The following is a 15,891-nucleotide window of genomic DNA, read 5'->3' on the forward strand; positions in this document are numbered from 1 at the left end:
GCGCACACCGCCGCATCTGGTTCTCTTTGAGGAAGGACACGGCTGCGCGTCGTCGTTGTCAGCGACCGTCCGGGACGGGATGGACGGGAGGACTGCGGAAACCGGGGATGACGGGACTTCGAGCGAGGGCGGCCTCAGCCTGCAGCTTGACCTGGGGGACACCGGTTCGTATGTTTTCCAGTTAGCGTTACAGACATAAACCTCTGTGGTGGTGGTGGGCTTTACCCAAACCCAGCAGTCGGTGACAGCAGGTGCACTGTGAATGAATATGGACCTAAATTAGCTAACATGCATTCATATGTGAATGGAGCTAGACACTGACTGCACTGCAGAAAAACATATTTTTGCCACTTAAGCAGACACATATTTATAAGAAGGGAAACCTAAGCTACTGAAATAATGAATAATGAATTGCTTGGTTAGATAACGGTGACAAGATTCAAGTGACTGCTGCACAGTTGTAAATTGGCCCAAAGTGTCAGTGGCTTAATGCAGGTTGGCACAAACAGCACTGATATACTATACACACAGTCCCACAAGACTTGATTACAAACTGATGTTAGAAAGTATTTGCATGCACAGTATCTGCAGGAGCAATAGCTTTGTACTGTATGACACCTTCTCATGATGGTCTGCTCAGAATTCACTATAGTAAACAACAAACAGGCCGGTGGTCTCTCAAGTGTCATTTTGTTCTCCTCTACAGTCCCTGTCTGTCTCACCATCCTTCTCTTCCTCTTCCCAGCTAAATCTGAAGAGTGCTTTACATAATCTGATATGGAATTATAACATAAACCACACACTAATCCCTGATGGGTATCAGTTCCAAGCATCTCTGCAGATGTTATGGCTACAAATACGACCGGATAGGCATGACTGTTTAATGATATTTAATGTACAAACATTTTGTGTGGAAAAAAAAATGAAAGCACATTTGATCCTCATTTATTTATTCAATTTATCAAGGCCAATAAGTTGTATTTGCATGTGCATGCGCCTGTATACACAATAACAGTGGATGTTTGTGTACAAAAGATAACTATTAAACCCACCAGATTAGACTTGTACACAGAGTCTCAGGGCATCAAAATCTACCCCTATGTGTAGTGTCGCATTAATGTCACAGCAACAGGCCGCCATTTTCTCAGTTGATAAGAGAGAGATCTAATCCTCTTAACTATGACACACACACAGGCCTTAAGGCATACTTCTCTTAACATTGACATGAAATATTCCATCAGGGGAAGATTGTTTTTCAGTGAGCTTTCGGTAAATGTGCATTTGCTTTAGTGTGTTTTAGTCTAAGTCATTGGCGGCACATCACTTTACAGGCAGTCTGATCCTCCCTCACACAATGATCAGAAATACTACAGTGTGTTATTCCTGTTTTGTTGCTTGCAGCTCAGTGGCACATTATTCTGGCATGACCCTAATCCCACAGAGACTCTTTGTGTCTGCACCTGTCCTAGGATACTCCTTCTCATTGTTCTGCCTTACTGGCTTTGATGCAGCGTTAATCAGTTTACAGGTGTGGGCAGCCCTGTGTGTCCTGTCACTGCACGAAAGGGCTTTAAAGGATCAAAGAAATCAATGAAATTCAGTCAAATGCTGAATTTTGTTGCTGCGATTTTACATGATGTATTTTGGCACAGTTTCCTGAGCTTGTTTCATGCACCAAAATACCCCCGACATTTTACAATTCACCTCCTAAATGTTTAGCCTCGGTTTCAAGGTTATAGCGATGGTGGTTTATTTGTTGGTTATTACAGTAGGTTCAATACGTTTGGTCCAGATACGTATCTTAGCAACCATTGGATTTAATGCATCTTGTTAGATTCATTAATATTCAGTATAGTTCAGTATAGCTTCACCATTAGGTCAACATTTTGATTTGTTTAATTACCTAAAAAAAGTAATGACATCTGCCCTGGTCGCACTGCAGGTTTTTTGTACTAAACACATTTTAGCAAATAAGATGGTGTGCATGGTAAACCTTCCTACTGAGCATGTTCGCCTCAGTTTATGAGTCAAAGCCTTCCTGTGCAGCCTCAGAGACACTAACATGGCTGTAGAGTCTTCGCCTTATTATTAATGCAGTGGCTATGTAATGTAGCTGGAGCCAGAGTAGAGGTTCACATGTACATGTGTGGCTTCAGAGGGCTGTGCCTCCTCACTGTTATCAGGATTTCAAGTTTAAATTTTGACGGTTCAGAATAATGATTTTTGCATCTGTTAATCCACCAAGTCAGAAAGTCAGAAATCATCACCAGATATTAAAGTATATATGAACTATTGTTGTATTTTGTGGTGCCTTGGTGAAAGCTTTATATACCAGTTTGTGCTGTGTGCTTAAACATGGCTTAAAGTTTCATTATCCCCACTCTATCAGCCACGCTTCACTTAATCTTCACCCTCACGTGACCTGAAATGTAGCATTATAGTGTTCACTAAACCAATAGCTTGAAGTACTGTCATGTACTGTTTATTTTCCCATTCACTTCCTTCCTTCCTGTTCACTCACCCTCCTCAACAAACAGACACAGCTCTGAAGAACTCGTCCTTCATGTCGGTTGGAAAGAGTCTCTCTAATCCTCATGTGTGATTGGACAGTGGTGTGATCTGGACACCTCAGCCAATAGCAGCACTCAGATTAAGGAGGAAGTCAATCCAATAGAGTTTTTACCTTCTTGGTACAAATCTTACTGATCCAGGAATAGAAAAAAACTGACTGCACACTGCAGCAGTCTGACCACTGAGTGTCAGATTTTGGTTTAGTCAGGATTTTTGTGTTTTTTCTTTCTGGATTATCAAACATGGGTAACCTGTAGCCACTGAACTTCTCCGCTGGTGAGTTAACCACCAATTTATTAGGAACTAGGTTGATGAAGTTGAATATGCAGCATTGTGTTAGTATTGGAATTAACTTTTAGTTGATTCTATTGTAGACAGTATAGATGCGTTGTGCATGCTACCTTTGAATAAACACATTAAAGTTAGCAAAAGGATGTAGATCTGGATGTTGATAAAAATAAACGCACCACAGGCTTCATTAGCAGCGGCTCTGGAACTTTCGATTGAATCGCACCATCTTGATCAGCAGATTAAGTTTCTCTGGTTGTTACTTTTCTGTGTATTTCAAGATATTTAGTTGATCCCATACAGATCAGATATGCCTGAATTATTGCATATCGTCTCATTTTCTTTATCAGATCACAGAGAATGTATCTATAGTCTCTATCTGCCTTGAGGCTTGTCTATGTGTGTATTTCTTAAACCTGCTTTACTTGTGTAAGAATCACCAAGTCCCAAAACAAAGACATAATTAATTGCTCAAGTCATTGTGAATAATATACACTTCTCACCCTGTTTCTCCTGCGTCTTCTCTCTCTGTTTCTGTCCACAGATTCAGCCAAGAGGGCTCAGATAACAGAGGTGAGACGCTACCCGTCTTCTCTTTCCCTTCTTTCATCTGTATCGATTTGCTCTGTCTGACCTCTGATTGGATGATACACAATATATGTAGTATCACATCTACATTTGCACTTCCCCATTTCTTTCCTTGTGGCAGATGCCGTCCCCATTCGGAGCGGGCCAAGCCCATGAGAAAAAGATTGGCCACAGGAGGGTAGATGCCTCTGGAGAGACAACATACAAGAAGGTGAAACTTTCATTTTCCTCTCTCTCTCTGTTTTGTCTTAAACACTGTTTGTAGTTGTGCTTGGTGTCACGACTTCATCAACTACTCTCCACCTACACCTTAGTCTGCGTGTTCTTTTCCCTGTTCTCCACCTCCAGACCACCTCCTCTGCCTTGAGAGGGGCCATCCAGCTGGGTATTGGATATACTGTTGGTAACCTCAGCTCCAAGCCTGAGAGGGATGTGTTGATGCAGGACTTCTATGTGGTTGAAAGCATCTTCTTCCCCAGGTGTGTGTGTGTGTGTGTGAGAGAGAGAGAGTGTGTGTTGTTTGTATGTATGAGCATATGTGTGTGGGAAGTATCTTATATAATGTTTCACCCTCTTTCACTCTTTCTAATGGTCCCACCTTGTTCCACACAGTGAAGGCAGCAACCTCACACCAGCCCACCACTACCCAGACTTCAGGTTTAAAACCTACGCTCCTGTGGCCTTCCGCTACTTCCGAGAGCTGTTTGGGATCCGACCAGATGACTACTTGGTGAGACATTTGTTTTGTATGATGACTCATGACACATTTAAAATATCTGAATGCCTCATAACAGGGTTGTGCAAGTGGGATGCTTACTGCTACATACAGCACCAGCAATTATGCACATACACATGTACATGGTTATTTACTCCAAAATACCGGATAGTTAACTAAGAGCCACCTTCCTGATGGTTTGCTGCACAACTGAAGAGCTGAGCTTTAGAGAAAGAGCAACAGAGAGTAATTATGTAATGTCAGTTTAAATTATATTACATTATTGCCTGAAAAAAGTACATTAATGAATAACAAAGTAATATCAAAACAACATTAAAGCTGAAAACTGCAGTGGTATTTACCCATTTACATTTCATAAATTGGTAATTTGTCAAACTAAAGGTCTGAAAAATCAGTGTTTTGTTTCCCTTGCCTATTACATTTCATTTGATTGGAGTGAAAACAATAACACAGTATGATACCAGCAAACATAAGCTAAACATAGATTCATGCAAGGATCCCGCTGACAGTATGTGACTAATGATTAATGCGTTATCAAAGAAAACTCCCTCTGTGATGTGAATGTGATCATTAAACGCCTTCACGGATAAAAAAGAAAATCGTGCTAACACAACTGCAAAAAAGACACATGCCCTCATAAATTTTTCATGTCATGGTACACACACACACACTCACACTCACACTCACACACAGAAACTTACACACACTCACATACATGTGCTCAGCTGCATGTCTAAGCTCACATTCTACCTGTGCCAGAGGGAGATTAGAGACTAAAGCCGTCTTTTTTAAACTCCAAGTTGTGGCAGCAGACAGTTGGAGAGTAGTTCATGTTTGTGTTGGTGGAGGAGGAGGAGGAGGAGGAGGAGGAGGAGGGGCTGAGTAGTGGTATAATTGCATTGTTTCGCTTCAGCTATGGAAAATTCAATTACTTGGTTCGACGAATTAACAAAGAGCAATAGATCATTTCTCTCAGATACCCACTGTGGATTTAAGCCTGTTCATCTTGTTGGACTGTTGATGTTGGGCTGCAGTTTAATATTGTCCAGTATAGCTCAACAAATTCCTGGTAGTCCACATTGTCTTCAGCGCCAGCATGAATCAGCATTACCACAGTGAATTTAGAAGCTTCTCTGGGATTACTAATACTATGCTTTGTGCATGAATGTCATTCTAGATGTTTAATTTTTTCCCACCTACACTCAGAACGCCTTTTTGTAGTCAGCTGTGAGTATGCCCTTGCACTTACAAAACAAAGTTCCCTTTTTGCTGCTGATGAGCTGTGCCATGCGAGTGGGTGGATATATTAGTCTTTTGTTTGGCTCTGTGAGCTCTCTATTGGATCCAACATTAACCAAGTGCAGTAAGCTTTAAAAAAAAAAAAGAAGTCTGCTTTTATGGCTATTATGAAACAGTCTTTTCAAATTTCCTGACTTAAGGCAAGATTTTAGTTTTATTTTTAATCTGTGTTTCTTTTTTTCTCTGTCTCCACCCTGTCTAGTATTCTCTATGTAACGAGCCACTCATCGAGTTGACAAATCCAGGAGCTAGTGGCTCCATATTCTACGTAACACGTGATGATGAGTTTATAATCAAAACTGTCCTGCACAAGGAGGCTGAGTTTCTACAAAAACTGCTTCCTGGATACTACATGGTAAGTCAAGCAGAGCTTATCACTCATGAGAACTATTTCAGTTGCACACTATTTTATTATTAAGATATTACTATACTTATTTATTATATTTATGATATTATATTTAGTATAAAGCGTTTCTTTTCTTTTCTTTTTTATCTTCAGTACATGTCTACTAAATTGCCATACTGCACATAGAGAAAGGAGAATCCTTGCCATATGTTTTGTAATAGTATGTCTATATATTAGTTATAGGGTGTATATTGTTTGTGTACATGAGTGCATGCTTAAGAGCAAAGCAGCAGCAGAAACGTGTACTCATCTTTATCCTCTTTATCCTACCCCTTGGTATTGGCCCCAGTCAGCAGTGACGCCAGCAGGTGACTTTGTGATAGATAAGAGAGGTTGTACCTGACCGAGACCGGGGCTAAGTACTCCTTAAAAGGCTAAGCATGCACACAGCAGAGACACACCTATAGGCGAGGCCTGTGGATGTGTCACGCTGTTTGGCAGGTGCACTCCACTGGGGCCAAACCACATAGGCTACATGTCTTCTTACCAAATAACATTTCTGTATTTCCCTCTCTCTCTTCTCCCATGTCTGTCGCACCAACCCCACTCCAGAACTTGAACCAGAACCCCAGGACTTTGCTGCCGAAGTTTTTTGGCCTCTATTGTGTCCAGTGTGGGGGAAAGAACATCAGAGTAGTTGTGATGAACAATATTTTACCACGCTCTGTACGCATGCACCTCAAGTTTGACCTGAAGGGCTCCACATACAAGAGACGAGCTTCCAAGAAGGAAAGAGAGAAATCCAAACCCACTTATAAAGACTTGGACTTTCTGAATGATGTTCCAGATGGCCTCACTATGGACCAAGACACGTACAGTGCTCTGGTCAAAACGCTGCAAAGAGACTGTCTGGTGAGAAACATAAGAGGAAGGAGCTAGATGCACATTATTTTATATAAATAGAAAAAACACTGTGCACAGCAGCACAGCCAAGGACACATAAAGTATTTAACTATTTCCATCTATTAATAGATGAATTTAAAACCATTAAAAGGTAGAATAAAAAAAACAGATTATGTGGCTAATCCATTTTTAATGTTGATGTTAATTTTCACCATGCCTTTGGCTGTAAAATTTAATCTATACTATTACCTGGGGGTTTGGGAAATGTTTTGAAATGTAGTGTTCCCATGTGTTTTGTGTTAGGTTCTGGAGAGTTTTAAGATCATGGACTACAGTTTGCTGCTCGGGGTGCACAACAAGACACAAGCAGAAAGAGAGGCTCAGGCCCAGGGCTCGCCTGCAGGAGGTGGGGATGAGAAGAAACCTGCAGCACAGAGAGCCTTATACTCCACTGCAATGGAGTCTATACAGGGAGGCTCCACATGCAGGGATACGCTGGACCACGATGACACGTAAGTTGTCTTTTAATCGGATTTCCCTCATCAGTGTGTTACAAAATGATCCAGATGATGATATTGTTCCCCTCTCTGTCTGTAGCATGGGTGGCATTCCAGCTGTTAGTGGTAAAGGAGAGCGCCTCCTGCTGTTTATTGGGATCATTGATATTCTGCAGTCCTACAGGTAGGCAACAAAAAATCTAGAGGCTGTTCCTCCAGCATAAACAGAGCCTGTTTTATACACACCTCCCATATACTTCAGTGAACCTTAAAGAAAACGAATGACACTTAAATTTAAAAAGAAAATAGATTGTAATAAATCCAAAGTATTGTAGTTATTTCATTAATGTTGAAAGTGCTGTACATATGACCTCAAACAATGCACTAACCTCCCAGTCTGAGATACTCTGAAAGGTTGCACATGCACACGCATCAGATGACAATTATTGGATTTCTCGCAGGCTCCAAACTCAGGAAGCAGTTGGTGGATTGGCTGATACAGTAGTAATCCAGGCTTGATGTGCCTGCAATATTAAAAGATGACGAAAGGTCCCAGAAAAAAAAACTGACCCAGTCGTGTCACATTGTTTTTAAATAAATACAAATGGAGGGGGAACAGAGCTGTGTGCACATACAGGGATGTGAGGGTTTAATATTAGATCAAGTCTTTTAAAATTCACACTTTAGTCTGATTCAGCCTTGAGTGGCCAGGTAACCTTGGCAAGTCACAGAATAAGCTAAATCGATTAATTGTCCTCTCTGATAGGCTTATTAAGAAGCTGGAGCACTCTTGGAAGTCCCTTATTCATGACGGGGTGAGTAGCTTTCACACAACTGTTACATAATGGTTTGGATCCAGGCAAAACAAACCTTTTTGTTTTATTGTGCCATGTCTGTCTTTCATGAAATAGGCAATCTGCCTTGACTGCTTTTGTCAATGAAAAGTGCAACATCATTAAAGTTGCCTTGGCCTGTTTTCTTTTTGTTATTGCTCTCTCAACCCTCCATCAGGACACAGTGTCAGTTCACAGACCTGGTTTCTATGCTGAGAGGTTCTACAAATTCTGTAGCACCATCGTCTTCAAGAAGAGTTGCTGTGAGTCTTTAAACATGAACCATATACTCCTACACTTCATGTTTGTTAACACCAATACCAATAAGGAATTTACTTATTGTTTTCCTCCAAATTAGTTACTGCACCATTTTACTTTTTGGAATGAGAGTAATACTAAAGTCTCCTCTGCTTTGACAGCATTGCGATCCTCTCCATCTAAAAGAGGCCGAGGTGCTCTCTCCATGTCCAAGTCCAGTGCTGGAACCGGTTCAGCTGGACAACGTCCCTCATTGAGTGAGGAGAAGCAGGAAAACTTGGACAATCTGGAGAACCTACGAGGAGCTCGCAGCTTCCCGGGGTTGGAGGACAATGGTAGGACTTGTTAAACTCTGTTATAGTCCACAGCGATTTTGAAGCTCAACATTTAAAGACCTGATTAAATAGAAACATGTTTCCCACAAGGACCACGCTGTCTTTTTTCATTACAATACAAAATGAGATGTTTTATTTCAAACAAGACGTGGACTAATTAGTCTGGGATTGTTTGGACGCTGTGGATCACATTTTCATCAGTGTTTTTCAAGGCGGGCTGCCCTCATCCAAGGTAGTCAGGAAATGTCCAAGCAGCATGCGAGTGATGCTGGAATAAAATACTATAAAACAGAGTGAACTAGTGAGTGCCTGTTTTCCCCTGCTGCCTTTTGTCTTTCTGAACTTGACACACTATTAACTTCAATTGTCTGCACTTGAGTGTTCCATTTTCTTGTTAAATGAAATGAAATGAACCTGTATTGATCCCTGTGGAGAAAGAAGCGCAGCAGCAGAATAACAGTAGTGGCAACAGCATCAAAGTAAAACCTTATACAAATTGAGACTAGGTGTACAGAGAAAACCTCTACACTTTCAGAGACTATGATGTGAGATGTTCACACAGTTACACCTATTAATAATTGTGCTACACTAAAGAAAGTGAAGTGGGTAGGTAGGTAGGCTCTAGGTAGTATTTTACTTTGTTACCTTGAATACAAAGAGGTCAGGCGGACATTATGACATCATAACATGCAATATTCACTGTTCACATTCAGTGATGGAAATATGAAATTAGTACAATGTGAATAAGAAGAAACAACAAGTCCTATGCAGTCTACAATGTATAGACAGACAGCTCTGAGATCAGTGAAGAAGTAAGAAGACAATTTGAGTGAATTATTGAGTGTGGTACAAACACACATACAGCACTGCTGCTTTTGTAGATGTCTAATTTTAGTTTGCAGAATTATGTTAAAGCAATTAAGTTCTGTTCATTATTTTTTTTTCATGTACATTTTAATTTGTCCTGCATATGACTTACAATTTCTTACTTAATTATGCCTCTCAGGGAGAGAACCACCCTGCACTCCTCCTTCATTTGAAGACGCAACCACAGCGTCTATCGCTACCACGCTTTCCTCAAACAACTCCTTACCCACCACCCCCTTCGATACACCAGAGCACCCACGCTACAGGAGACAAATGCATTCACCAGTTGTGGTCAGGTCAGACTACTTGCACGAATATGCGGTGTCATTTCTGCATTTCTGATTAGTATGCTGTGATACCTGTGCTGTGAGTTCACCCATCACTCTGTTTGCTGCTCCCCATGTGCTCTGCGCTTTTCACACCCTCTGTTTATTCGTTTTTTCAGGTCACAAAAAGAGATAGTTGAGGTTCATGGGGAAAAGCAGGACACCATAACAGTGGAGGTGGAGCTCAGGTGCACACATATATATACAGGATGAAAATATGAGGATCATTTCTATAGCTGCCTGTGTGACAGTATTTTAACTTTGTTCTTCATCTTGCTTCATACAGTAAAATCCCAAAGAGCACAGAGCTCACAAAGATGACAGAGATGACCTCTCCCAGCCACCTGTCACCTGACCGTCCTCCCCGGGTCCTTGCGTCATCCACCCCCGCCTCTGCCAGTCCATCCTCAGCATACTCCTCCTCTACCCTTCCTCCTTCTTTCGCCTCCTCCCCCTCCGCCGCTCAATCACCCGGGCAGTCATCCGCCACACTTTCTTCTTCTTCCATCCGTCCGTCCACCAAGCCGCTCACGTCTCCCGCAGCTACTCAGTCTTCCACTCTTTCTCCTCTGATCTCTCGTTCAGCCTCACAATCCACAGCTCCCGCCTCAGCAAACGCCCCCACGCTCCCTCCCGCGTCAGCATTTACTCCCATCTGCCCCGCATCCCCGCGCTCCTCCACCAAGAGCTCCCCTCACCATCTCCCCTCCACGCCTCCCTCCTCCATCCCTCCGAGCCCCCAGGTGCCTGAGCGGGCGCCACGTATGTCGTGCAATCAGCTGTCCGTGTCGAGCAGCCACAACTCATTGGATGGGGAGGTGCAGGTGTCCGACATCTACTTTGTAAGTCCCTTTAATCATCTTTCAGTGCTCTTGTTTTTCGTTTTTTGTTTGCTAAGGATGTTCAAAGTGAGGAGAAAGGTGAACTGCCGTTATCTTACCAGACAGAATAAACGATATATAATTTCATATACAGTACATCATATATAATGGATGAATCCAATAAGACTTCCAGTAAGACATTTTTTTCTTCCTCTGTTCTTCTTTGATTTACTGGGTCTCTTGCAGTGGCCCAGTCAGGACAGCGTGGTAGAGTTATGATGGTGAGGGGGGAGGGTGCGTGTGTGTGTGTTGCGGTATGCACGGGGTTGCTCTCGCTGTCCAAAATGCTTTTATTTTCCTGAAGCACGAAGCCGCCACCAGTCATAGTTCATGCTTTTGAATGTACCAGCGAAACACTGGGGTTGTCTTTCCTGCACAGCATGATGTATTTATATCTGTCAATCTGCATTCATGCGCCTGTCAATGTCATGCACAGCACTCCACAATTCTGTCTTTTGTGTGAATTTCTGCTGATGAATCTACATCATTGCATTCATACTAAATTTTCACATTTTTCTTTCCATCTAGCCTCTGTAATAACTGCTTCACGTCATCCCTTATATTTCTCCTTTGTTGTATAATAATTCAATTCCTTTTATTTTCCTGTCAACACATCATACTTATCTGTGTGTTCATCTGTGCGCGTGTGTGTGTGTCCATCCATCAGTATGCAGATGGCAGATATTGGGTGTACTCTCCTGTTCTTGGCCGTCGTAAGCTAAACTCTAGCTCAAGTTACAATGTAAGTCACCACCGAGGTAGTTAGAGTCATTTGCAATGCTAGACACTGCTCCCACATGCATAGGCGTCGCTGGTAACTGTTCCACTGGGACTGTCACAGTGAAGCACAGCCACTTATGGATCTTCAGTGGCACTTAAAAGAAATCTACAGTGCATTTCACATGATTTATTTAATGTTGAAGTCTACAAAAAAGAAATCCCACATCAACAAGCTGCAGCTTCTGATGCGTCTCTTTGTGCATTTGAAAAGAGCGTGCCTCTGCATGGATCACACCTCTGGTAAACTACTCAAACTAAATTAGATGTTTGAGGATCTTGGACCTGCTGTGAGTTAACTGTCACTTATACTGGCTTTGTATTCTTAATGATCCCTCATGCCTCTGCCCTCGAGCTCCCAGTTAGCACAGAGGAGCTGACAGGCTGATTAATGTTGTCAGTGCCTGGCTGACAGGTGAAAATTACCTGTTTATTAAAGCTGCGCTTGGCACATTGTAAAGCACCTAAAAATCTGCGTATATTAAGTATGTGTGACTGTGGTTTGATCAGATGTGATTGACAGTCCTGGCGACATAGATAAACAGTTCCACAATCGTCTTCAAATAGACTCAAAAGTTTCCCAATTCCAACTGAAGCATCTGTCAGAGGCTGAAACAACATTATATCATGGTCTTTGTAAAGAAAAAAAAAATTAAAACATCTCATCTTCTTTTTCAACTTGATGCATCTTAACGTACAAGACATGATCATTGAAAACACAAAAAACGATAAATAAATCATCTTCTGAACAATAATAACCAATCCCATAGTGACCATGAGCTCAGTGTAAACCATGCAGAATTGCACAGCTCACTGTCTGGGGATTGTGCTCATAACTGTTTATAATATAGATAACTTTCTTCAGGTCAATTCTCATTCTTCTCCTCCTCCTCTCATCCTCTGTCCCTACCGCTGCCCTCTGCTGGTTGAATTCAACGACAGCAGACTCAGGACGACCGGAGCTGGGTGTACTCTCCTCTGCACCCCGGCTCAGAGTCCAGGAGGGGCTCTGATGGGGAGAGTTAAACGGTAAGAGTACAGTTTGTTCATGACTTTCAGTTCAAAATATTAATAAAACAGCACCAAAGTAAGACAACATGGTATATTTATATATGTAGTATATTTCGATGGATATATGATGTGTGTTATTATAATGTATATTCTGTAGAATGAATGTATATACAATATGATATGTATGATGTGTTAGTAGATATGTAATGATGTATACATATATGATATGTAGAAATTAGTATGTTAACAATTAATATAACGAAGAATGAATGAAGCACAGTTAAGAAATGTAAACGCTCACTCTGTTTTTGTTTCGTTAGGTGAAGCATATCGCTCACTTGTTTTTTGTTTTTAATTTTTATAATGTTTATGTTTTGTGTTTTCAACTATATATTTGATACTGTTGGACCCCAGGAAGAATAGCTGTGGCTTTGCTGCAGCTAATGGGGATCTTAATAATAAACAAACAAACAGTTAATACATCAAGCAGAGATGAGTGAATATATTTATTCACCATTAATTTCTTCTGCATTAATCCGCTGTTTCTCTCTCGCTCTATTTCTCGAACAGTGGAGACAGCAGTGACGGGTGGAGCCAGAGGATATGTCCATATACAGAGGCTGCAAGGTTTCAATAATAAAGCCACCAGGACATTATGAAGATTTAATGCTGGTTGCCCAACGCTGCATGTGGAAACTCGCTTTGCCAACTGTGACAGTACAGGAATGAATTTAGAAACATTCAAGTATACGAGAACACAAAAGATTGCACAGAAAAACATAACATGCATAGAAACAAAATATATCAAATAATCAGTTTAATGGAAAATATGACTGACATCAAGTTACTGTGAATGACTCTGGTGGCTGTTCAGGTATCCTTGCAGTCCTGCTTCCTGATTGGAGGTTTTTAGTGCTCATGAGTCTCGCTGCACTGTGCCAGCTCTGGCTATGCAATACAGACATACAGTACATGACATCACTTCCTCTTTTTGACTGAGTTTGAGTTTATTCATGCATTTATTTTTCACTAGGGGCATGTCAAAGCTGTATTTAATTTTATTTTTAGCACTTTATCAAAATACATGTGGCTGAGGTCTTTTGAAATTGTGTACGTTTTGTTATTTTGTCAGTTATTGTGTGAAAATGCACTCAAATACAGTAAATGTTTCGTGTGCTGTGTGTTGCACAGCGTCTTGTTTTTCCAGTGGTTTCTAATGGTTCCATTCAAGAAACTTTGATCAGACAATGAATGGTTGTGTTCAAAATGCCTTATCGACAAACTCATTTTCATAACTGTTTTTGATATTTCGGTCACATGTAATCATTTGAGAGAGAGAGAGAAAAAACCATAAAAATATAAACATACAGAGTATTTTATTGTGCATAAATACCAAATCTTTGAAGCAGAGTTCAAACAATATAGCAGCCATGCATTTACAACTTTTCAGGATTGTAACAAATATATCAAAAGAGAGCAAAATGAAAAAAAAAAATCAAATTATCTTTTGTAAATTGTAGATATCTGTGTGTGCTTAAGCACATGCATGTAAGTCTGTGCGTGCCCTTATGTCTCTGTGTGTGCATGTATTTGCATGCGTGTGACTGGGAGATATGTAAGTGCAAGATTTTCTGTCCTGCTTATTTGTCATATCGTCAAAAGATGTAACGTCCACTTGTTGTTATAAGCCATGGAAGTCTGAACCAGCTATAAGCATGTTGGCTGTGTGAGAAATATGAAATACAGATCCCCCGGTCTTTAATGATGCTGGATTTACCATAAATCAAATCATACAATTTAGTGAGAAAAGACAGACTATCTACTGTGATGATGATACAAGCCTAACCATAATTAAACTTCCTGTCTGTGTCGTAAGCACTGCTGTAACTTTTAATTGTATCATTTGAGTCTGCTGAAGTTAAAATGCCTGTTTGTAGGCAACAGTGTTTGTAGCTCATCACTGTGTAAAAGAAAATAAAGATTATATTGTGTAATTTTTTTGCTAGATTTTGGTGTTTTCTATAATAATCTGATTGAAAAACCAGCCTGGAGGAGAATATAGTATATAAAGTGTTATGTGTATAATTTGCTCACTAGATGGCGCCACAATGTCTCAGAAAATACACATCTATGTCGTAGGTCATGTTGAGTACAATCCCATACAGTATTTTGGTCTACTTGGAAATTCAAAACTCTATTATGCATTGTAAAATGAAATTGGACAACCGCATATGCCAGTATATGAGCTGCCTATAGGCCATAATGAATTTTATAGTGTTCTTGATGGATCGTAAAATAGGAGCTCATAATTAAAACCTCATACCTCAACCCGCCACCAACACACACATAAACATAACGGTATGAAATACTGATTGGTTTTCACTGGGGCTGGATTTTTTTTATTTTCTCTGCAGAGGGTTTGCTGCTAAAAATAAATGGAAATAAAACATAGTGTTCAATATGGCTTCAAACAAAGCAGCCAATAGGGATGATCTAGCTATCTGTTTTCATATGGCATACAGACTCTCTCTGTCTCTCTCGCTCTACAATCAAGTGAGAGAAAATGTGCAATGTGGCAAGAAGACATGAGGCAAGTGCTCACAGTATTGTTTTGTGTGTGCACATGCAGTATGCATGTGTGTGCTTTGTGTGAGTCAGAGTTGTGAATGTCACTCAGGGCAGCAAGTCAGCCATGTCAGGCCATGATGGAATGTGTGATGGACAAGGATCAGCGGCCTACTGTCCAATTGTCCTGAAATGAAATTGTCCCTCTGCTTGATTTTCCTCTCTTTTTGTCCCTCTCCATCTAAATACACACACACACCAACACATGCCTACACACACACACACAGGCACAATCCTTTTGCTCCCTCTCCTCCCCCCTCAATTCCCTCTCCTTGATTTTCTGCCTGGAGGTTATTCCCTCACCAGTCCGGTGGTGCAACTGACTGAAAACTATTCAGTACATATTATTTAGCCGCATAATTACACTGATTATATTAAATTCATCCCACACATACACCACTCTCCTGCCACAATTGAGGAGCACCAAATATGTGTTAATCCACAGGTAAAAATAGTCCTCTACAGATACACTATTTACCTTCAGAGTATAATGTTTACTATAAATCAGTGTCTATAAAGATGTATTGTAAATATGAAGTGGAATACAAAAGGCTTGAGGCTGTTATAGATTGGTGATTGGATCCAAATTATCACACTGTTGGGGTTTAGTCTTTTTCGTAGGATTTGTTAATAATAATCAATATGTAATACATAATTAGACCTATTCTTTCAGCTCTGATGGGAAATAAGGTTGTCATGGTGTTTGCATGTCAAGGCTGCTCATGTTGTCGGAAATCATGCCAATAGAGA

At 40.8% G+C, this 15,891-nt stretch overlaps 1 protein-coding gene across 1 annotated transcript; it reads left to right on the forward strand.

Annotated features, from left to right (window-relative positions):
- Window positions 1-79: 79 nt before the first annotated feature.
- Window positions 80-13,328, forward strand: LOC311000307 (phosphatidylinositol 4-phosphate 5-kinase type-1 gamma-like; the record flags this gene model as incomplete). The annotated part of the gene is made up of 18 exons (XM_083990985.1): window positions 80-164; window positions 3,404-3,432; window positions 3,569-3,658; window positions 3,796-3,926; window positions 4,060-4,177; window positions 5,685-5,837; window positions 6,441-6,740; window positions 7,035-7,243; window positions 7,329-7,412; window positions 7,995-8,043; window positions 8,240-8,324; window positions 8,481-8,654; window positions 9,661-9,817; window positions 9,967-10,035; window positions 10,134-10,689; window positions 11,396-11,470; window positions 12,448-12,534; window positions 13,087-13,328. The coding sequence occupies 17 exons, from the start codon at window positions 80-82 to the stop codon at window positions 12,529-12,531; spliced, it is 2,448 nt and encodes an 815-aa protein (XP_083847111.1). The 3' UTR covers window positions 12,532-12,534; window positions 13,087-13,328.
- Between the last annotated feature and the right edge of the window lie 2,563 nt (window positions 13,329-15,891).

The sequence above is a fragment of the Trachurus trachurus genome (assembly GCF_905171665.1).
Source record: "Trachurus trachurus genome assembly, chromosome: 17".
Classification (NCBI taxonomy): Eukaryota; Metazoa; Chordata; class Actinopteri; order Carangiformes; family Carangidae; genus Trachurus; species Trachurus trachurus.